This window comes from Dryobates pubescens, chromosome 2, assembly GCF_014839835.1.
Source record: "Dryobates pubescens isolate bDryPub1 chromosome 2, bDryPub1.pri, whole genome shotgun sequence".
Lineage (NCBI taxonomy): Eukaryota > Metazoa > Chordata > Aves > Piciformes > Picidae > Dryobates > Dryobates pubescens.
This window is the reverse complement of record NC_071613.1, coordinates 6,404,573-6,428,635: the sequence shown is the minus strand read 5'-3', so window position 1 is coordinate 6,428,635 and position 24,063 is coordinate 6,404,573. Positions and strand designations below refer to the sequence as shown.

The 24,063-nt window shown below is 49.3% G+C and overlaps 1 protein-coding gene across 11 annotated transcripts in view; it reads right to left on the bottom strand.

Moving 5' to 3' along the window:
- The window catches only part of ADGRB3 (adhesion G protein-coupled receptor B3), a 570,173-nt gene that overhangs the window by 256,042 nt on the left and 290,068 nt on the right, over positions 1-24,063 (bottom strand). For all 11 annotated transcript variants that reach the window (XM_054169593.1, XM_054169581.1, XM_054169605.1 and 8 more), the window contains 2 exons: positions 22,163-22,231; positions 16,003-16,111 (listed from right to left, as the gene is read on the bottom strand). In XM_054169593.1, coding sequence (XP_054025568.1) covers positions 16,003-16,111; positions 22,163-22,231 — 178 coding nt within the window. The remainder of the gene's footprint in view (positions 1-16,002; positions 16,112-22,162; positions 22,232-24,063) is intronic.

The window sequence follows — 24,063 nt, the reverse complement described above, 5'->3', positions numbered from 1 at the left end:
AGGAACTGTTCCAAAAGGGTTGTGGGAATAGGATGAGGTGCAGTGGTTTGGAACTGGAGCAGGGCAGATTCAGGTTGGATATCAGGAGGAAGTTCTGCACAGTGAGAGTGGGGAAATACTGGAACATGTTGCCCAGGGATGTGGTTGAGGCTCCATCCCTGGAGACATTCAAGATCAGCCTGGAGGTGTCCCTGGGCAGCCTGCTCTGGCTGGAGGTGTCCCTGCTGCCTACAGGAGGGTTGGACAAGATGAACCTCTGAGGCTCCTTCCCACCCAGTGCAATCTGTGAACCTATAGAGGAGGAGACTCCACAACCTCCCCAGGCAGCCTGCTGCAGGCAGTTCCTTGCCTCCTTCTTTTCCAAGCTCTAAAAGACAATTCCTAAGTGCATGCTTGGAGTGCACTGAGAGAACAAACAGCCAGAGTCAGCAAACTCCCTCCCTTGTCACACCCAATGATGAACAGAATCAACAGCAGCACTCCAAGCTCCTCTCAGCCTTGCTGCTGAATGCCATTTCTAAGTGGCTGAACCAGTGCCATATCTGAATGTCTCACTCTGCAGAGGTGCACTCTCCATCATTCCACTTTATGAGGCCCTTTGGCTATCCATCACTTCGAGCTCCTGAAGATTATTCCTAAGCCCAAGCCAGCACGTAAAGCAGATGATGCAAATCAGCAGCTCCTGTTTTCCAGGAGCAGAACTGTTCATCCAGAAACAAACCCCACCAGGTCTAAGTTCCATTTTGCAAAGTGCAATGGCAGTCATTTGGCAGGAATTCACTCTTCTGGCTTTTTTTTCCATCCTCTGAGCATTGTTGCCTGGGAATGGAGGCCATTATTTTTCATTGCAGTTTTCCAAGCTAAATGAGCATTTGAAACATTCATTCTATGCTTCTGCAATGAACAATCTGAGATACCTAATGGCAGAGAGAGGCACTGCCTTTAATCTTTATGAACATATTGTACCCTCTTGAGGTAAAAAAAAATGGGAAAGGAGGGGATGAGCTTGCTGTAGTTGTGACAAATGGGTCCCTCAGCAAGGGGAGAAGCTTTGCAGCAGCCTCCCTGCCTGCCTGCCTATCCCTGGAGATTCCATCAGCCTCATCTCTGTGCCACAGTTTCTTCCCCTTGTTCAGGGCAGTCTCCTCTCATTCCTCTGCTTTGTTGGAGAAGAGATATTGGTGCCAAGGTGGGGAAGAAATATTTCACCAAGGGGCATGATTTATACACATGTGAATGGCTTTGCAAGGATTTACCTCTGAGAGCAGCTCCCATGGCTGACTTGAGGGTGTCAGGTGGTGACAAAGTCCCCAGGAGCCAGCAGTGGTCACTGGCAGCCCAGCAGGCAGCTGTGTGCTGAGCTGCATCCAGAGCAGGGAGAGCAGCAGCACAGGGAGGGGATTCTGCCCCTCTGCTCTGCTCAGACCCCACCTGCAGCACTGCCTTCAGTTCTGGGGCCCCCAGAATAAGATGGGCATGGAGCTGCTGGAGCAGGTCCAGAGGAGGCCGCAGAGATGATCAGAAGGCTGAAGAACCTGCCTTATGGGGACAGGCTGGGAGAGTTGGAATTGTGCATCCTGGAGAAGAGAAAGCACCAGGGAGACTTCAGAGCAGCCTTCTAGTACCTAAGGAGGCCTACAAGAGCATCATGGAGGGACTTGTTACAAGGGCTGTAGGGATAGATTGAGGAGCAATGGATTGAAGCTGGAAGAGGGCAGATTGAGATTGGAGATTAGGATGAAATTCTTTCCAGTTAGGGTGGGGACACACTGGAACAGTTTGCCTAAGGAGGCTGTGGATGCCCCTTCCGTGGAGGTGTTCAAGGCCAGGCTGGATGAGGCCTTGAGCAACCTGGGCTGGTGGGAGGTGTCCCTGCCCATGGCAGGAGGGTTGGAACTGGGTGATCTTTAAGGTCCCTTCCAACCCAAACTGTTCTGTGAATCTCTGAATCTAATCTATCCATGGTTCTTTGCCTCAGACAATGGCTTCAGGAGGAGTTATTCCACTCATACACTATTTTCCCAGAGATGCACTTGAAGTCTGCCTCCTTTCAAGATACTTGATTACTGAGCAGCCCAAGATAGCATCAAGCCATAAGGTTTTAATAGCAATGTATGTACAAAGCATCACATATAACTGACACTGCTAACTGTTGTCTAATGTAACTGCACTAAAAGTAGAAGACCTTCTAAGTTAGCAAACAAATATCCACAACATAAAAGCCATTATAGGAGAGCATAAATTTTGCACCACAGCCTGGATGAAAAGTCATTCATGTAATGAGATCAAATATCTTTTCTACAAGACCATTTCCAGAGCTATAATCTTAAAAGCCACACAGAGGAATGCTGCCTGCAGCTCATTCCATGCCTCCAGATTCACATAGAGGCACAGACTGCATCTGGAAGGGACCCTCAGAGGTCATCTTCTCTAAGCCCCATACAGGCAGCAGGGACACCTCCAGCTAGGACAGGCTGCCCAGGGACACATCCAGTCTGAGCTTCAGTGTCTCCAGGGATGAAGCCTCAACCACATCCCTGGGCAACCTGTTCCAGTATTTCACCACTTCCTCCTGATGTCCAACCTAAACCTCCCCTGCTCTAGTTCCAAACCACTGCCCCTCATTCTATTCCCACAGGCCCTTCTGAACAGTCCCTCTCCAGACTGGCTGTAGGTCCCTTCAGGAACTGAAATGCAGCTAAAAGGTCACCCTGAAGCCTTCTCTTCTCCCAGCTGAACAACCCCAATTCCCTGTCCCATCTTCACAGCAGAGTTTCTCCAGCCCTCTGATCATCTTTGGGGCCTTCTCAGGACCCTCTCCAGCAGGTCCATGTCCTTCCTGTGTTGGTGGTCCCATATCTGGACACAGCCCTGCAGGTGAGGTCTCCCCAGAGCAGAGGGGCAGGATCCCCTCTCTCCATCTCTGACCACACTGCTTTGGATGCAGCCCAGGCTGCCCTTGGCCTTCTGTGCTGCCAGTGCCCACTGCTGGCTCCTATCCAGCTTCTCCCCTGCCCAGCACCCCCAAGTCCTTCTCTGCAGGGCTGCTCTCAAACTCACTATTCCCCAGCCTGGATGGATATCAAGGGTTGCACCAAGACTGATCAGCTTTTAATTGCTCATGGAAAAAAGAAATCTATACACAAAACACTGCAAAGAAAAGTTTGCAGAAGGCAAAATTTAAGTGTTAGGCAAGAATCTAAGACATAAACTTAAATGCTGTGAAAGGTGAGTTCCACAACAGGGCTGCTGAGCCTGCTTGCTGTTTAAGTTGGAGGCACTGAGACACTGGAACAGGCTACCCAGGGAGGGTGTGGATGTGCCCTCCCTGGAAGTGTTTAAGACCAGGCTGGGTGAGGCCTTGAGCAAGCTGGGCTGGTGGGAGGTGTCCCTGTCCATGGCAGGGGGGTTGGAACTGGATGATCCTTAAGGTCCCTTCCAACCCAAACCATTCTATGAATCTAGGAATCACTTTTAATCAGGCTGAAGCCTGCATGGTTTACAGCTTCCATTTCCTTGGAACCTTTTACTGCACTCTGTCATAACATAAGGCAGTGAAGAGAAACACCTCAGATGATTTCAGCTTCCTCTTGCATCCACTTAAAAACACTGAACAAATAATTCCTTTAGCTTTGAAGACAATTAATAAACAGAACTACTGACAGTTAATAAACAAAACTATTACATTTAGATTGCTACTGAGAATTCAGTCATAGAATTCAGTCATTTGGTCTCCTTCTCTGGAGACTTTCAAGACCCATCTGGATGTGTTCCTGTGTGACCTGTGCTGGATTCTATGGCCCTGCTCTGGCAGAGGGTTTGGACTGGAAGATCTGGATCTTTATTGATGATCTGGATGAAGGGATTGAGTCTGTCATCAGTCAATTTGCAGATGACACCAAGCTGGGGGCAGGAGTTGATCTGTTAGAGGGTAGAAGAGCTCTGCAGAGGGACCTTGACAGGCTGGACAGATGGGCAGAGGCCAACAGGATGATATTCAACAAGTCCAAGCGCTGGGTGCTGCACTTTGGCCACAACAACCCCATGCAGAGCTACAGGCTGGGCTCAGAGCAGCTGGAGAGCTCCCAAACAGAGAGGGACCTGGGGGTACTGGTTGATAGTAGGCTGAACATGAGCCAGCAGTGTGCCCAGGTGGCCAAGAAAGCCAATGGCATCCTAACTGCATCAGGAACAGTGTGGCCAGCAGGAGCAGGGAAGTCATTGTGCCCTGTGCTCAGCACTGGTTAGGCCACACCTTGAGTCCTGTGTCCAGTTCTGGGCCCCTCAGTTTAGGCAAAATGTTGAGTTGCTGGAAGGTGTCCAGAGAAGGGTAACAAAGCTGGGGAGGGGTCTGGAGCACAGCCCTGTGAGGAGAGGCTGAGGGAGCTGGGGTTGCTTAGCCTGGAGAAGAGAAGGATCAGGGGAGACCTTCTTGCTGTCTCCAACTCCCTGAAGGGAGGTTGTAGCCAGGTGGGGGTTGGTCTCTTCTCCCAGGCACCCAGCACCAGAACAAGAGGACACAGTCTCAAGCTGCCCCAGGGGAGGTTTAGGCTGGAGGTGAGGAGAAAGTTCGAGAGAGAGTTGTTGGCCATTGGAATGTGCTGCCCAGGGAGGTGGTGGAGTCCCCATCCCTGGAAGTGTTGAAGAGGGGATTGGATGTGGCACTTGGTGCCATGGTTTATTAGTCATGAGGTGTTAGGTGACAGGATGGACTTGATGATCTCTGAGGTCTTTTCCAGTCTTATTCACTCAATGATTCTATGACCTCCAGAGGTCCCTTGCAACCCCCAACATCCTGTGAGCCTGTGAATTAAGTCAATATTTTATCCCTATTTGTGATGATAGTTTGATAAAGACTCCTGGAGATCTGCCTTGCAATCTCTAATCTTAGTACCTGAGAGCTGCAGATCCTCAGGACCACTGAATAGTGCAGGTTTAGAAAAGAGAGAGGAAAAACCACCTAAAATCTACTTTTTTTAGTGCACTGTTCACTGCTAAGATTTCAGAGACTGTGAATAATTTAGTGATCTTTTTTTGATACTGAGAAAGTACTATGGGGTCTCCATCACGTCCACCAGGCAGGAAGTCAGATGCTGCAGTGAGCTGACCCTTCAAAGTCTGCAGCAGGCTTTTCCTCTTTCATCAGTGGGCAAACCTTGAGTCCTCTGAAAGCCAACATATTGATCTGATCAAGGAATTGCTGAGGCTGCTGCAAAGGAAAGGGTATGAATACATATGGGGCAGAAATATCTAAGGGTATAAAGTTGTTCACCTGACCTTTTTCTGTAGTTTTTCTACTTATTTCTGGTCTGTTTCATAGATTCATGTAACAGTTTAGGCTGGAAAGGACCTTAAACAAGTGGACACAGTCTCAAGTTGCACCAGGGGAGGTTTAGGCTGGATGTTAAGAAGAAGTTCTTCATAGAAAGAGAGATTGGCCATTGGAATGTGCTGCCCAGGGAGGTGGTGGAGTCACCATCCCTGGAGGTGTTCCAGAAACCTGCGGCCATGGTAACTTTGGGGACATGGTTGAATGGCCATGGTGGTGTTGGGTTGAAGGTTGGACCTGATGATCTCAGAGGTCTTTTCCAATCCAATTAGGATAGGATAGGATAGGATAGGATAGGATAGGATAGGATAGGATAGGATAGGATAGGATAGGATAGGATAGGATAGGATAGGATAGGATAGGATAGGATAGGATAGGATAGGATAGGATAATAGAATAGGATAGGATAGGATAGGGTAGGATAGGGTATGGTAGGGTAGGGTGGGGTGGGGTGGGGTGGAATGGAAAGGAATAGAATAGAATAGAATAGAATAGAATAGAATAGAATAGAATAGAACAGAACAGAACAGAACAGAACAGAATTAACCAGGTTGTAAAAGACCTTTGAGATCATCAAGTCCAACCTCTCACCCAACACCATCTAATCAACTAAACCATGGCACCAAGCACCCCATCAAGTCTCCTCCTAAACACCTCCAGGGAGCCAGTAGAATCATACAACCAGTAAGGTTGGAAAAGACCTCAGAGATCACCAAGTCCAACCTGTCACCCAACACCTCATGACTACTAAACCATGGCACCAAGTGCCACATCCAATCCCCTCTTCAACACCTCCAGAGATGGGGACTCCACCACCTCCCTGGGCAGCACATTTCAATGGCCAATCTCTCTTTCTATGAAGAACTTCTTCTTAACATCCAGCCTAAACCTCCCCTGGTGCAGCTTGAGACTGTGTCCTCTTGTTCTGGTGCTGCTTGCCTGGGAGAAGAGACCAACCCCCACCTGGCTACAACCTCCCTTCAGGGAGTTGCAGAGAGCAAGAAGGTCTCCCCTGAGCCTTTGTAACCTTTGGCTACAAATTTCATGGAGATGAACATGGAATCTAAGGGGGGAACAAGAAGATGTGGAAAAACACAACACAGTGGCCACTGCTTTTAAAATCTTTATCTCCCCTATGGCATCCTAGGCTGGCTGTGAAGGCAGAAATCAGACTTTGCTCTCTGCCAACATTCCTAAATCTTCTCTCAAGCAGCTTGGTATGAAGCCTTAGCTGGAGAACCCTATGTTAATTATTCCACTGGCTGAAATTACTCAGCAGAGTCCCAGTGTCACAGCAGCCATTTTTAAGTAGGGAGATAAGAGACTGTTAGTTGGAGGCTGATTTATGCATGGAAGCCTGGCTTACACCTCTTAATTTTCTCCTGTAATCTCCCAGCTAGCAGCATTCAGCACACAGATGTCTACATGGGTTTATTTTGTTCCTCTGAAGACCTTGGCCTGCTGCTCATTCAGAATTAAGTGTGCTGTTACAGGGCTGAGTTAAGAATCTGTGGCTTTTTTTCTTTCCCTGGGAGCAAGACTAAACAAGAGATGCCAGCCTGGTGTATTTCTTTCCATTCACTTCTCAGTTGTGTGCATCTCTTCCCCTTTCACAATCTGTTCCCAAGGATCTGCTCTAATCAGTCCAGTTCCCCATCTGTTATATTAGCAATTATTTGGTTTTCATCATGCAGCTCTGAACCTGTCTGTGTTCACAAGTTTTATTTACTCACACAGCAGCACTCCTGATGGCTTCAGATGACATGGATCAATCAAACCTGAGCTTGTCAGCTAAAGCAGTGAGGAGAGCTGCTTGGTGAGGAAATAAAGCTTGTGAGCACAGAGAGCTTCAGAGCTGTTGTTAGAGCCAGTAGAATCCTACATCCAATAAGGTTGGAAAAGACCTCAGAGATCATCAAGTCCAACCTGTCACCCAACACGTCATGGCTACTAAACCATGGCACCAAGTGCCACATCCAATCCCCTCTTGAAAACCTCCAGGGATGGGGACTCCACCACCTCCCTGGGCAGCACATCCCAATGGCCAATCTCTCTTGCTGGGAAGAACTTTCTCCTCACTCCCAGCCTAAACTTTCCCTGGCACAGCTTGAAACTGTGTCCTCTTGTTCTGGTGCTGCTTGCCTGGGAGAAGAGACCAACCCCCACCTGGCTACAACCTCCCTGCAGGGAGTTGCAGACAGCAATAAGGTCTCCCCTGAGCCTCCTCTTCTCCAGGCTAAGCAACCCCAGCTCCCTCAGCCTCTCCTCACAGGGCTGTGCTCCAGACCCCTCCCCAGCTTTGTTGCCCTTCTCTGGACACCTTCCAGCAACTCAACATCTTGCCTAACCTGAGGGGCCCAGAACTGGACACAGGACTCAAGGTGTGGCCTAACCAGTGCTGAGCACAAGGCACAATGACTTCCCTGCTCCTGCTGGCCACACTGTTCCTGATGCAGGCCAGGATGCCATTGGCCTTCTTGGCCATCTGGGCACACTGCTGGCTCATGTTCAGCCTACTATCAACCAGCACCCCCAGGTCCCTCTCTGCCTGGCTGCTCTCCAGCCCCTCTGACCCCAGCCTGTAGCAATGCATGGGGTTGTTGTGGCCAAACTGTAGCACCTGGCACTTAGATGTGTTCAATCTCATGCCCTTGGACTCTGCTCATCTGTCTGCTTAAGCCTTTAGCTCCACCCCCTGAAAAAAAAGGAGTTCAAAAGGCTGTTAAAAGCCAAGATTCACTCTTTGATCTAAAATCAGGACATAGAGAACTGAAAGCAAGGAGTTACCACAGACTGATAAGGTGGTTAAAAAGCTTTTCTCCCACTGCATGTTGTGTCCTTGCAGGTGGGGCTGTGCTTGATGCTAATTCAAGGAGTCTGAGTGGCAGCAAAATTTCCTGGTTTGGGTTTTTTTTTTTCACACTCTCTTTCTCCTCTGCCTGCTCAGCTAGTCCTGAGGAGGAGGAGGTGGAGGTGGAGGAACGAGAAGAGAAGGAGCAGGATGAGGAAAGAGGCTCCCACCTCCCAGCAGAAGCTTTTATTTCACCTAATCATTTCTGAAAGGACCATAGCACAGAACTGGGAGCACACAGATAAAACAAATGCCATCTGGCCCGGTCACCTATCAGCAAATTGATGCTTTTACATTGGTGAAGATTTTCATGTCCTTGAGAAAAGAGCTAAGAGGAGATGTGCCTTGTTCCAGTGGAGATGGAGCTGATTTGATTGAGCTGCCTAAACAAACCCCCATATTGGATCACCCACATTTGGAACCAGACTCTGATGTTTGCTTGAGAAGCAGCAAGAAAAAATGGGAATTAAATCCACCACCTCAACTGTCCTGAGGGCTATTCCCACCTAATTCCAAACCTGTAATAATGTGGCTTGTTGTAGCCTACCATAGAGTTTAGATAAACTTCATAGAATCATGGAATTGTCAGGGTTGGAAGGGACCCCAAGGCTCAGCCAGTTCCAACCCCCCTTGCCATGGCCAGGGACACCTCACACTACAGCAGGCTGCCCAGAGCCACATCCAACCTGGCTGTAAAAACCTCCAGGGATGAGGCTTCCACCTCCCTGGGCAACCTGTGCCAGTGTCTCACCACCCTCATGGGGAACAACTTCTTCCTGACATCCAATCTGAATCTACCCATTTCTAGTTTTGCTCCATCCCCCCCAGTCCTATCACTCCCTGACACCCTAAAAAGTCCCTCCCCAGCTTTCTTGTAGCCCCCTTCCAGATACTGGAAGGCCACCATTAGGTCTGCTCAGAGCCTTCTCTTCTCCAGGCTGAACAACCCCAACTCTCTCAGTCTGTCTCTATAGCAGAGCAGCTCCAGCCCTCTGCTCATCCTCATGGCCCTTCTCTGGACACCTTCCAGCATCTTCAGATCCTTCCTGTACCAGGGGCTCCAGAACTGGACACAGTGCTCCAGGTGGAGTCTCACCAGAGCAGAGGGGGAGAATCACCTCCCTCCACCTGCTGGCTATGCTCCCTCCTCTTGGTGCAGCCCAAGATGTGATTGGCTGCAAGTGCTCACTGCTGGCTCCTGTTGAGCTTCTCATCCACCAGCATCCCCAAGTCCTTTTCTTCAGGGCTGCTCTCAAGCCAGTCATCATTTCCCACATGCCATGAGCTGAGGATGTTTAATGAGAGGTGACCACAGCATGGCTGTTTTGTAGTAACTTAGTAAGCCATAGCTGCTTACTTAATAGTTGTTTTCTGTGTCTTGAAAGGCAAAAGAAAAGCAAATCCCACCTGCTGAGGATCTCAGGGAATTGGCACATGTGTCAAACACAATTAGGTGGTCCCAGAATCACAGGAACATAGAATGGTACAGGTTGAAAGGGACCTCTGGAGATTATCTACTTCAACCCTCCTGCCATGGCAGCTTCACCTAAAGAAGGTCACACAGGAACACACCCAGGTGGGTTTTGAATGTCCCCAGAGAAGAAGACTCCATAACCTTTCTGGGCAGCCTGTTCCAGTGCTTCATCACCCTCACAGTCAAGAAGTGCCTTCTCATGTTTAGATGGAACTTCCTGTGTTCCAGTTGTGGACCACTAACAGTGCCATTCAATCAGAAATTAACTAGAAATTAGGAACAAATGAACTAGATGTTAGCAAGACTTTTTTTTTACAGTAAGGCAGGTGTAAGGCACTGGCACAGGTTGCCCAGGGAGGCTGTGGATGGGCCCTCCCTGGAGGTGTTCAAAGCCAGGTTGGATGAGGCCTTGAGCAATGTGAGCTGGTGGCATTTCCCTGCCCATGGCAGGGGGGTGGAAGTGGATGATCTTTAAGGTCCCTCCCAATCCAACCCATTCCATGAACCTATGAAGTTGTGGAATGAAGAGAAGGAAAGCAAGAGCTCAGTGCAATACTCTGAAATCTGCTGGATTCATTTTGCTGACAAGCAGCAGCAGTTGATCTTCAGTGCTGAATCCTTTCCCCCACATTTCTGGACTGTAAAGTGATTCCAAAAGGAAAATACATCAAAGAGCATTTAAAATACCTGAAGGTGCTGAGGGAATATTTGCACAGACTCATAGAATGGTTTGGGTTAGAAAGGACCTTGAAGGTCAGGAATCTCAGAATTGGGGTGGGGTGGGGTGGGGTGGGGTGGGGTGGGGTGGGGTGGGGTGGGGTGGGGTGGAGTGGAGTGGAGTGGAGTGGAATGGAATGGAATGGAATGGAATGGAATGGAATGGAATGGAATGGAATGGAATGGAATGGAATGGAATAGAATCAACCAGGTTGGAAGAAACCTTTGAGATCATCGAGTCCAACCTATCATCCAGCATCATCTAATCAACTAAACCATGAAACATAGAATCATTAAGGTTGGAAAAGACCTCTAAGATCAACAAGTCCAACCACCAAGCCAACACCACCATGGCCACTACAATATCCAGTTCTAACCCCCCTGCCATGGGCAGGGACACCTCCCATCAGCCCAGGTTGCTCAAGGCCTCATCCAACCTGGCCTTGAACACCTCCAGGAAGGGGGAATCCATGACCTCCTAGGACAACCTGTTCCAGTGTCTCCCCACCCTCACTGTCAAAAATTTCTTCCTAATCTCCATCCTCAATCTAGATCTGGATATCAGCAACAATCTAACTTTAGATACTACATTTAATGGCAAATGATAACTATTGGACAGCCCTGTTTGAAGATAGATGTTGGGCCTCCTCCCTGCCCTTAGCTGCTTCCTGCATGTCTGGAGAATGTCATTATAAATCATAAAGAAGACCTCACACAGTTGTTTTTAAACTCCTGTTGGCACAGCAGAATGAATGCTGAGACAAGACAACTGCAGAGTTCACTCCTCTCAGCTGAGATCAACGTTCCTTAAGCTCCCAGTGAGTCCCCAGTCAGACAGGGTTATGCCAGATCCCTGAGGGCAGCCACACTGAATCATTCCAGATCCCTTCCTTCCTTGTTTGTGTAAAGAAGAAAATTCTCCTTGCTGATAACAACCTTCAGTCCCCATCTCACCATGTCCCCTGAGCTCCAGCACGGCCAATGAGTTGCACAGCAGTGACCCTGTCCTGCTCTTCCTTCATGGCTGACTGAGCCAAGAGAGGCTGAGCTCCCTCCCACCAACACATCCAGGCACAGAGCTAAGGAGTCAGAACAAATCTGTAGATTCCTAGAATCACAGAACCAACCAGGTTGGAAGAGACCTCAGAGATCATCAAGTCCAAGTGATCATCCAACCCTAACTAATCAACCCAACCTTGGCACTAAGTGCCTCATCCAAGCTTTTCTTGAATACCTCCAGGGATGGTGACTCCACCACCTCCCTGGGCAGCACATTCCAATGGCCAACAACTCTCTCTGGGAAGAACTTTCTCCTCACCTCCTGCCTAAACTTCCCCTGGCACAGCTTGAGACTGTGTCCTCTTGTTCTGGTGCTGCTTGCCTGGGAGAAGAGACCAACCCCCACCTGGCTGCAACCTCCCTTCAGGTAGTTGTAGAGAGCAACAAGGTCTCCCCTGAGCCTCCAAAATTCATTTCCCATGGCTCAGACTCTTTCTCTTCCTTTGAGGGTTACATAGCTAAGAACAGACCTACTCCTGAGTGCCTAAAAATACCTTCTGATGTGGGAAGAGAAAGAGCATCAAAAGAAAGGGCTGCTCAGATGCTGCAGCTCTCTCCACTAGCCAGTGCACAGCAGGCTTGCTGATTGCATTGGAAAGCTGTTGCTGTTCCCCATTTGAAGCCATGAATATGGAGAGACACCAAATTATTCGAAGGCAGCCACTAAAAACATTTTCCAGTGGTGGTTTCCCTCTTCCCCTGCCTCCCCCCCGCCCCCTCCACATCTTTCAGCGGACAAACAGATCAGGCTGCAGTACAAGATGCCGAGCAGCAGGGGCTCTGCTCTTTAAATAAGCTCAGCTTTTGATCTGCTTCTAAAAACAATGCCTTGGGACGGGGATGAGCATTTCAAGGAAGGTGCTGCCTCTTTTTCATGAGACATTTGTGCAGGCTCTAGCACAGTGAGGGACTGGCAAGTGGAGGAAGCTTCAAGTGGCACTACAGGGTGAAGAGTAAAGAGCAGAAACAGCAAATCACTGCTTCAAAGCTGAAGTTCCCCATACTGCTCACTAAAAAACCCAACATCCAACCAACCAAAACCCACCCACCCACCCAACAAAACCCAAACAAAACAAAACAGGCAAACAAACAAAGCAAACATAACCCCCTCCCAACATTTTAAGACTGGCAGAGCTCTTTCAGTTGAATTCTTTGACACATCTCCAATACAAGGCTGTGCTTTTAAAGGGGCTGCTGTTCAGAATCATAGAATCAATAAGGTTGGAAAAGACCTGAGAGATCATCAAGTCCAACCTGTCACCCAACACCTCGTGGCTACTAAACCATGGCACCAAGTGCCACATCCAATCCCCTCTTCAACACCTCCAGGGATGGGGACTCCACCACCTCCCTGGGCAGCACATCCCAATGGCCAATCTCTCTTGCTGGGATGAACTTTCTCCTCACTCCCAGCCTAAACTTCCCCTGGCACAGCTTGAAACTGTGTCCTCTTGTTCTGGTGCTGCTTGCCTGGGAGAAGAGACCAACCCCCACCTGGCTACAACCTCCCTGCAGGGAGTTGCAGACAGCAAGAAGGTCTCCCCTGAGCCTCCTGTTCTGCAGGCTAAGCAACCCCAGCTCCCTCAGCCTCTCCTCACAGGGCTGTGCTCCAGACCCCTCCCCAGCTTTCTTGCCCTTCTCTGGACACCTTCCAGCAGCTCAACATCTTTCCTAAACTGAGGAGCCCAGAACTGGACACAGGACTCAAGGTGTGGCCTAACCAGTGCTGAGCACAGGGCACAATGACTTCCCTGCTCCTGCTGGCCACACTGTTCCTGATGCAGGCCAGGATGCCATTGGCCTTCTTGGCCACCTGGGCACACTGCTGGCTCATGTTCAGCCTACTATCAACCATTACCCCCAGGTCCCTCTCTGCCTGGCTGCTCTCCAGCCACTCTGCCCCCAGCCTGTAGCACTGCATGGGGCTGTTGAGACCAACACTTGGACTTGTTGAATGCCAACCTGTTGGACTCTGCCCATCTGTCCAGCCTGTCCCTCTCAGCCCTATCAATCTGACTAGGAACTGGAAGACAAGTAACAAGTAACATTGCTTTGTTTTCAAGGGGGACCCTTTTAACAGTTTCCCTCCTTTCTTCTGCCAACTCATTTTGAAATGACTATGCCATTTATAATTAATTCATAGGCTCCAAGAATGGTTTGGCTTGGAAAGGACAATAAAGATCAGCCAGTTTCAACAGCCCTTCCACGGACAGGGACACCTCCCACCAGCCCAGGTTTCTCAAGGCTTCATCCAACCTGGCCTTGAACACCTCCAGGGAGAAGGCATCCACAGCCTTCCTGGGCAACCTGTTCCAGTGCCTCACCACCCTCACTGGAAAGATTTCCTTTCCAATCTCCAGTTCAAATCTGCCCTCCTCAAGCTTCAAGCCATTCCTTCTCATCCTGTCACTACAAGCTGTTCTAAAATATCCCTCCCCAGGTTTCCTGTAGGCTCCCTTCAGGTACTGGAAGGCTGCTCTGTCTCCCTGGAGCCTCCTTTCTCCAGGATGAACAACTCCAACTCTCTCAGTCTGTTGATGAAGGTTTTCCAGTCCTCTGATCATCTTTGTGGCCTCCTCTGGACCTGCTCCAGCAGTTCCAGGTCCTTCTTGCTTTGGGGCACCAGGACTGGAGGCAGTGCTACAGGTGGTGTCTGAGAAGAGCAGTGCAGAGTGGCAGAATCCCCTCCCTGTGCTGCTGCTCTCCCTGCTCTGGATGCAGCTCAGCACACAGCTGTCTGCTGGGCTGCCAGTGACCATTGCTGGCTCCTGGGGACTTTGTCACCAAGTGACACCCCCAAGGCCTTCTCCTCAGGGCTGCTCTCCAGCCACTCCTCACTCAGCATTTATTTGTACTTGAGATTGCCCCCACCCAGGTGCAGGACCTTGCACTTGGCCTTGTTGACATTCATAAGGTTGTCATGGGCACACCTCTCCAACCTGTCCAAGTCCCTCTGGATGGATCCCTTCCCTCCAGCCTGTCACCTGGGCAACACAGCTTGGATGTCATCAGCAAACTTGCTGAGGCTGCCTCCATCCCAATGCCCATGTCAGTGACAAAGATGTAAACCAGCACTGGTCCCAGTACCAACCCCTGAGGGAGGTCAGTGGCATCTATTTGGACATGGAGGTGTTGACTGCAACTCTCTGAGTGCAGCCAATTCTTTATGCAGTGAGTGCTCCACCCCTCAAGTCCATGCCTGCTGAAGAATAGGATAGGATAGGATAGGATAGGATAGGATGGGATGGGATGGGATGGGATGGGATGGGATGGGATGGGATGGGGTAGGGTAGGGTAGGGTAGGGTAGGGTAGGGTAGGGTAGGGTAGGGTAGAGTAGAGTAGAGTAGAGTAGAGTAGAGTAGAGTAGAGTAGAGTAGAGTAGAGTAGAGTAGAGTAGAATAGAATAGAATAGAATAGAATAGAATAGAATAGAATAGAATAGAATAGAATAGAATAGAATAGAATAGACCAGGTTGGAAAAGACCTTTGAGACCATCAAGTCCAACCTATCACCCAACACCATCTAATCAACTAAACCACAGCACCAAGAAGTCACTGACATACAGGTGTAGGAAGATGCCTGAGAGAAAACCTGGCTGTACAAACACATTTTGAACCTGTTCATTGCACACAACTACCTAACATTGTCCTGGCCTTACAAAAGTCCAGCTAGAGAGAGAGAGAATTGAACAAAGCAAGATAAAAAGACAAAATGTTTAGCTTCTCAAGGTAATTTTTGTTGTTGTTGAATCTATAAGAAGCATTTATGGCTACTGGCAAGTGGGATTCAGATGCTAAGAATTTTCATGCTTGGGGCTTGGTTATTATTTGGTTCTGTGGCCTGGCCATAAAGTGTGAAAAAGTGGAGTGGAGTGGAGTGGAGTGGAGTGGAGTGGAGTGGAGCGGAGTGGAGCAGGCTGGAAGAGACCTTCAAGAACATCATGTCCAACCTATCATCCAACACCATCTAATCAACTAAACCATGCAACCAAGGTCCCTATCAAAGCTTGATACTGTCACACAGAGGAAAATTGATGTAAGAAACCATGAACTTGAATTATTTTGGCAAGCAGAAGGCTTTTGGAAAGAAATGATTGCTTATCTAAGCTGATGGTCATCACAGCCTAACAGGTGCAGAGGCTGCTCTATGGGAGAAGAGAAGATTAAAGGAGAGGTCAACTAAATTAACATTTCTGAAGGTGTGAAGTCTGTCATTATAATCTTCATTAGCACCACTCTCTAAATTGCCACTTGAAACACTTGATGCCCTGGAAATGCTCTAAGACATCCCTGCAGCTCACAGGGTGGTGAGGAGCACGCTCTGGAACTTGATGTAGCACGCAAAGCTTTGCATTTGGAATTTGAGGCACAGAGTTACAGAGAAGTCCAAACTGTGTTCAGCCCAGCCTGGAGATAACCAAGCCACAGAGTTCACCTGGAGGACAGAGTTCACCACCTCAAGCTGCACTGTGAGGGAAGCAGCAACTCTATTGCACATCCTTGCGATTTCTGATCAGTTTTTTTGTTCAATAGGGTCATAAAATTTGATAGAAGAAATTCCTATTTCTTACCTACATTTCCAGTCATCAGGTATGAATTCTGAAAGTCCATCATTCCCATTCCAACAATGTGTATAAAATCTTCAATCACCTGCATTAGCTCCACTGAGCCTGGGTAGATCTAACCAAGGAAGGACAGAAATGTGGTTAACTACATCGACACATCCACTGCAGCAGCTTCAAATAACATCTAGAGGCCATCAAATGAAATGTGAGACCTAGAAATCAAACATCTCTTCTTACCTATCAGCAGAGAGTCATACAATTGTTAGGGTTGGAAGGGACCTCAAGGATCAGCCAGTTCCAAGCTCCCTGCCATGGACAGGGACACCTCACACTACAGCAGGTTGCTCACAGCCACATCCAGCCTGGCTGCAAACACCTCCAGGGATGAGGCTTCCACCACCTCCCTGGGCAACCTGTGCCAGTCTCTCACCACCCTCATGGGGAACAACTTCCTGACATCCAATCTGAATCTACCCTTTTTAGTTTTGTTCCATTCCCCGCAGTGCTATCCCCTCCTGACACCCTAACACTGACCACACTCTGGCACAGTCAAATAACCATTTTGTCATTGGATCCTCATGTAAGCAGACAACACTTCCTGTTGGGAGTGGGTCCAGAGGAGACCATGAGGATGATCAGAAGGCTGGAGGACCTCCCCTCTAGGTACAGGCTTGAAGAATTGGGGCTGTTCACCCTGGAGAAGAGAAAGCTGTGGGGAGACCATATAGTAGCCTTCCAGTATCTGAAGGGGGTCTACAAGAAGACTGGTGAGAGACTGGTGAGGATTTGTAGTGATAGGATGAGGGACAATGGCTGTGAGCTGGAAAAGGGCAAATATAGACTGGAGACTGGGAAGAAATTCTTGAGAGTGAGGGTGGGGAGACACTGGAACAGGTTGCCCAGGGAGGCTGTAGCTGTCTCCTCCCTGGAAATGTTCAAGGCCAGGTTGGATGAGGAGGCCTTGAGCAACCTGGGCTGGCGGGAGGTGTCCCTGCCCATGGCAGGGAGTTGGAACTGGATGATCTTTAAAGTCCCTTCCAACCCAAACCACTCAAAGATTTTATGATCATACAATTCAGTCCCTTGCACAGAGCAAGTGCAGCCTGAGCATGTTTCCCAGGACCACATCCAACTGGATTTTCAACATCTGGCAGGAGATGTTCAAAAGGCTCTGACATAGAATCATAGAATCAACAAGGTTGGAAAAGACCTCAAAGATCATCAAGTCCAACCTGTCACCCAAGGTCAGAGCCTCTTGGTGCAATACTCAATCACTCTCACAGTGAGGAGATTTTTCTTCTATCTCAATAGAGCTTTCTGTATTTTAATTTTAGCCCCTTGCCTCTTGTCCTGGCCCTGGACAACACTGACAGGAGTTTGAGCTTTCTTTAGTCTGGAGCTCCAAATTTTTACCACTGACAGGACCCCCACTGAGCTTTCTCTCTTCCAGGAGAAAGCTGTATCAGCTCTTATAGCATCACAGAACTGTTTTGGTTGGGAAAGACCTCTAAGATCATCAAGTCCAATTGTTAACCTAACACCACCATGGCCACTAAACCATGTCCCCAGGTGGCATGGCCACACATTTCTTGCACACCTCCAGGGATGGGGACTCCACCACCTCCCCAGGCAGCTTATCCCAACCTCCACTGGCACAGGTTGCCCAGGGAGGTGGTGGAAGCCTCATGCCTGGAGGTTTTTGCAACCAGGCTGGATGTGGCTGTGAGCAACCTGCTGTAGTGTGAGGTGTCCCTGGCCATGGTAGGGGAACTGGAACTGGCTGATCCTTGAGGTCCCTTCCAACCCTAACAATTCTATGATTCTATTCCTATTCCCTCTTCCAGCTGCTCCTTGCCTGTCAGAGGCTCCAGTTTCCTAAACACCTTCATGGCTTTTCTCTAGCCTCATTCCCTTATGTCCATGTCTGGTATTGGTCCTCTTTAATATCTTCCTTGATGATCTGGATGAGGGGATTGAGACAGTCATCAGCAAATTTGCAGATGACACCAAGTTAGGAGCAGATGTTGGTCAGTTAGAGGGTAGGAGAGCTCTGCAGAGGGACCTTGACTGACTGGACAGATGGGCAGAGTCCAATGGGATGGCATTCAACAAGTCCAGGTGCTGCACTTTGGCCACAACAACCCCATGCAGAGCTACAGGCTGGGGTCAGAGTTGCTGGAGAGCAGCCAAACAGAAAGGGACCTGGGGGTGCTGGTGGACAGCCACCTAAACATGAGCCAGCAGTGTGCCCAGGTGGCCAAGAAGGCCAATGGCATCCTGGCCTGCATCAGGAACAGTGTGGCCAGCAGGAGCAGGGAAGTCATTGTGCCCTGTGCTCAGCACTGGTTAGGCCACACCTTGAGTCCTGTGTCCAGTTCTGGGCCCCTCAGGTTAGGCAAGATGTTGAGTTGCTGGAAGGTGTCCAGAGAAGGGCAACAAAGCTGGGGAGGGGTCTGGAGCACAGCCCTGTGAGGAGAGGCTGAGGGAGCTGGGGTTGATCAGCCTGGGGAAGAGGAGACTCAGGGGAGAACTTCTTGCTGTCTAAAACTACCCTAACGGAGGTTGTAGCCAGGTGAGGGTTGGTCTCTTCTCCCAGGCAGCCAGCACCAGATCAAGGGGACACAGTTTCAAGCTGTGCCAGGGGAAGTTTAGGCTCAAGGTTAGGAGGAAGTTCTACACAGAGAGAGTTGTTGGCCATTGGAATGTGCTGCCCAGGGAGGTGGTGGAGTCCCTATCCCTGGAGGTGTTGAAGAGGGGATTGGATATGGCACTTGGTGCCATGGTTTAATCATGAGGTCTGTGGTGACAGGTTGGACTTGATGATCTTTGAGGTCTTTTCCAACCTTGGTGATACTGTGATCCTGAGGAGCCCAGAAGTGAACAGAGCCAACAGAAGTGCAGCAGCCTAATGCAGCCTCTCAGGATGACTTTTCAAATGTTAAGGAGCAGCTCATTTCCCAGAAATGTAATTTATTTGCAAAGCTGTGAGCTGCTATGATCACAAAACCATTACAGGCTGTTACATTCCACCATAATGATGCATCATTTAAACTGCATTAAAGGTCAAAACAGTTATTAATATGATTCAAGGTTCTGCTTGGAGCACATAAATAAAAACCACCACTGCTGGGTTGTTATGGCCTGGTATCAACAGAACACTCTTCAGCAATCCAATGATTTGTGATAGAGCAAGAATGGATAACCTCTTCAGGGGGCTTTCTGCTTCCTCTGTGTGTGTGAGATGTCCATGTTGTATCTTATGAGCAACATTCAACCCATGCTCTGCACTGCTGGACCTACAGCCTAGGACAGGCTGGAGATGGGGGCCCCCCAAGTCAACCTCCTGTAGTTCAACAAGGCCAAGTGTAGTGCCCTGCACCTGGGTGGGGGAAATCTCAAGCCAAAATACAGGCTGAGCAAGGGGTGGCTCAAGAGCAGTCTTCAGGAGGATGAGTTGGGGGTGTCAGTTGATGATAAGCCCCCCAGGAGCCAGCAATGGTCCCTGGCAGCCCAGCAGGCAGCTATGTGCTGAGCTGCAGCCAGAGCAGGGAGAGCAGCAGCACAGGGAGGGAATTCTGCCCCTCTGCTCTGCTCAGACCCCACCTGCAGCACTGCCTCCACTTCTGGTGCCCCCAGCACAAGAAGGACATGGAACTTGTGGAGCAGGTCCAGAGGAAGGACACAAAGATGCTCAGAGAATTGGAGAACCTCCCATTTGGGGCAGGCTGTGAGGCCTGGGGCTGTTCAGCCTGAAGAAGAGAAAGCTCTGGGGAGACCTTAGAGCAGCCTTCCAGTACCTGAAGGGGGCCTGCAAGAAAGCTGGAAAGGGACTTTATAGGAGGGCTTGTAGTGCCAGGAGGAGTGGCAATGGCTTTGAGCTAGCAGAGGGCAGATTGAGACTGGAGATTAGGAAGGAATTCCTGACAGTGAGGGTGGTGAGGCACTGGAACAGGAAACTTCTTCCTTTTTTTCAGTGCTGAAGGTGAAAAGTAATCTTAGGAGCACTTGAGGAGTCCAGTTCTCCCTTCCTGGCTGGCATGAAGAGCTACTTGCTTCAAGAGTTTGTGTGAGGTTGGCTGTGCAACTGCCCAAGAACAGGAACAGGTTTCTTCAGGTGCCACAGCTCAGGAGCCCAAGATTTAGTGAGCTCCCCAGCTTTATCCCCAAGCTCCACCGCTCCTGTGTTCAGCTTGTCTTGGTGCTTGCTTGAGTTCCTGCCAGCCTCCCAGGGCAGCACTCAGGTGCACAAGACACTGAATTACCAGGCACAGAGAAGGAGCTGCAGAAAAGTAGGAGCCACTTCTCCCAGCAGCAAGGGGAGAACTGGAAGTTTGTTGTTTCCCTCTCATACATCCAAGTTCTCAGCCTGTCCTCTCAGGCACTGTCATCCCCTGATCTTCATGGGACAGATGGTGGACATGGCATGGGCCAGCAGGCATGGTGGAGGCAGAAGACAGAGCTGCTAACAGAAGGAGTGATATCCTGGCTGTTCATTAGTGGGGCTGCAAGAGTTGCTTAAATTGGTTCCCTAATCTTGGTGCTGCTTATGGAAACTGCCCACATGCATGTGATGTTGCTGCTTCCATTCCACCACCACCACGAGAGGAAAGGACAAACTTGCTCTATTTTTGTAGCTGCCTCTAGCACAGAGGAACAGAAAACCAAGACAAGAAGAGGAGGATTGCTGGCTGAATGACAGTGGCTCAGCTGCAGCTCCAGGTGTCTACTGCAAGGTTAGAATCAAGAAGTTCTGAAGAGAAATATGTCCTGAGGAAGGCCACAAGGATGATTCAAGGGCTGGAGCAGCCCTGCTATGCAGACAGGCTGAGGGAGCTGGGGGTGCTCAGCCTGGAGAGGAGAAGGCTCCAAGGGGGACCTTAGAGCTGCCTGCCAGGACCTGAAGGGATCCTGCAGGCAGGCTGCAGAGAGACTTTTCCTAAGAGTGTCTAGAGGCAGGACAAGGGGGAATGGTTTGAAGCTGAGGCAGAGCAGGGTTAGACTGGAGCCGAGGAAGAAGTTCTTCAGTAGGAGGATGGTGAAACTCTGGCACAGGCTGCCCAGGGAGGCTGTGAATGTCTCCTCCCTGGGAGTGTTCAAAGCTAGTTTGGAAGAGGCCTTGAGCAACCAAGTCTAGCTGAGAGGTGTCCCTGCCCACGGCAAGGAGGTTGGAGTAGATGATCTCTGAGGTCCCTTTCAACCCAAGCTGTTCCATGATTCTATTTGTCCTGAATCTGTTAGGATTTGGTGTCCTTCAGTCCTTTCACAAGAAGCATGAGTGAAGACATTCCTGCATCACATTGCCCAAACTGCTCCTGATTTCAAAAGCTTCTCTTGCTCAGAAGCAGAGCTGACTTCTTCCATACTGAAATATCTGCCTTTTAAAACCATTCTTCATACAGAAACATTTTCCTGCCTTTGACTACCTCCAGCATTTTATCTCTCCACATAACTGGCCAAGAAGGCCACCAGCATCCTGGCCTGGATCAGCAATAGTGTGGCCAGCAGGAGCAGTGCCCCTGTACTCAGCATTGGTGAGGCCACACTTGGAGTCCTGGGTTCAGTTTTGGGGCCCTCACTACACTAAAGACATTGAGGTGCTGAAGCATGTCCCAGAGAAGGGCAAGGGACTGAACTGTGTGATTATAGAATCATCAAATGCAGTGGGTTGGAAAGGACCTTGAAGACCACCTAGTTCCAAACCCCCCTGCCATGGGCAGGGACACCTTCCCCTAGACCAGGTTGCTCAGGGACACCTTCCCCTAGACCAGGTTGCTCAGGGACACCATCCCCTAGACCAGGTTGCTCAAGGACCCATTCAACAAGGCCTTGAACACCTCCACTGAATAATACCATGGGATGGAAGGGAAATTTGTTCAGCAAAAGTGTCTTCCATTCCTGATATATCTGAATCTAAGGAATGGGCCAAAGGGGCCATGGAATTCCTTCTTTCTGAAGAGAACCAGCTCTTCCCAAAGTATATCTCATTCCAGCTAGGATTTCCTTTCACCTCCTGCAAGGTGTATGATGTACAACCTGATTTTTGAAGCCACCTGTCCCACTTTATGATGACTTAGTCTAACAACACATGGCCCTCTGACACAGTCAATGTCCTCTCAAACCAGTTTCCAACTGTCCAAGCTGCTGAGTTACCAAATGCACATCTTACCTGCTGTGCATCTTCCCACTTCTCTTTGTTTTCTTCATCTAGGAGGTTACTAATGATCTGAAAGAAGTTCTGAAAAGCAATTCAAGACAAAACTGAGGTTAATTTAAGGACACCAGCACCCCTTAAGCACACACATTAAGTAAAGTTTTCCTATTCCTCTTACAGATGCAGCTCTGCAACCTGTTTTCTGTGGGTGGAAGAGATGAGAGAAAATAAAAGAACCGTAGAATCACAGAAGTGGAGGGGTGGAAAAGGACCTCTGAAGATCATCCAGTCCCTTCCAACCCTGACAATTCTGTGAGTCTGTGATCTAGTCATGAGGAGGAACTTCTTTAATTCAAGGCTGGTGGAGCACTGGAGCAGGCTGCCCAGAGAGGTCATAGAATCATAGAATCAATAAGGTTGGAAGAGACCTCAAAGATCAAGTCCAACCTGTCATCCAACACCTCATGACTAATAAACCATGGCACCAGGTCCAATCCCCTCTTGAATACCTCCAGGGACAGTGACTCCACCACCTCCCTGGGCAGCACATTCCAATGGCCAACAACTCTCTCTGGGAAGAACTTTCTCCTCACCTCCAGCCCAAACTTCCCCTAGCACAGCTTGAGACTGTGTCCTCTTGTTCTGGTGCTGGGTGCCTGGGAGAAGAGACCAACTCCCTCCTGGCACACAACAACCTCAGGCAGTGCTACAGGCTGGGGTCAGAGTGGCTGGAAAGCAGCCAGGCAGAAAGGGACCTGGGGGTGCTGGTTGATAGTAAGCTGAACATGAGCCAGCAGTGTGCCCAGGTGGCCAAGAAGGCCAATGGCATCCTGGCCTGCATCAGGAACAGTGTGGCCAGCAGGAGCAGGGAAGTCATTGTGCCCTGTGCTCAGCACTGGTTAGGCCACACCTTGAGTCCTGTGTATTCCAAACCCACCTGGATGTGTTCCTGTGTGACATTTTTAAGGTGACCCTGCCTTGGCATAGAATAGAATAGAATAGAATAGAATAGAATAGAATAGAATAGAATAGAATAGAATAGAATAGAATAGAATAGAATAGACCAGACCAGACCAGACCAGGTTGGAAGAGACCTTCAAGATCATCACGTTCAACCCATCAACCAATCCAACCCACCTAAACAACTAACCCATGGCACCAAGCACCTGGTTTAGCTCAATGAACTCCAGAGGTCTCTTCCAAGCCCTACCACTCTGGGATTCTGTGGTGGCCATCAGTAGGGCATCCAACAGCATTTCTTTCACAGAGGCTGGGTGCATCTTACTTGGAAAAAAAGTTGCCTTTGACTCTGTCCTTGCAGTAATTTCAACAGAAAAAGAAGAATCAATTGCTGTGTCACAGACCCACAGAAGATATCTGTTTGGAAGAGACCTCCAAGCTCATCCAGTCCAACCTTCAACCCAACAGTGAAGAGCCAGCTCTAAACCCTGCCCCTAAGCACCAGATGCACACAGCACTGCCCTGGGCAGACCTTAAACATTTCCTTGACCTTAAACTGTTGATTTGTTTATCTGATTCAGTGAACTACAAGGAAACACACAAACAAACATCCCTCAAAGCAATTTCATTTCCCAATCATGCATTTGAAAACTCCCTTGCTGCCAAGGATTTGTGGAGAGCTTTCTTTCCAGGTTTGTCTGCTCTCCCTCCCTCCCAGTTTGTATGCCCAGCTTCTTCTTCTCTGAAAGCTGAGGATTTGTGCAGCCTCTTTCCTTCCCTGCTGTGTAGCCCTCGTTGTGCAGGGGGGCAGATTTCCCCACAGCCTCTCCATTAGAATTTACCTCTTCCTTCCTAAAATATACATGCAGTTGCCACTGACCTTAGCTGAAGAGTGCAGTTAGGATCCTCCCAACTGCTGCAAAACCTTGGGAGCACAATCCCAACCACAGGACTCT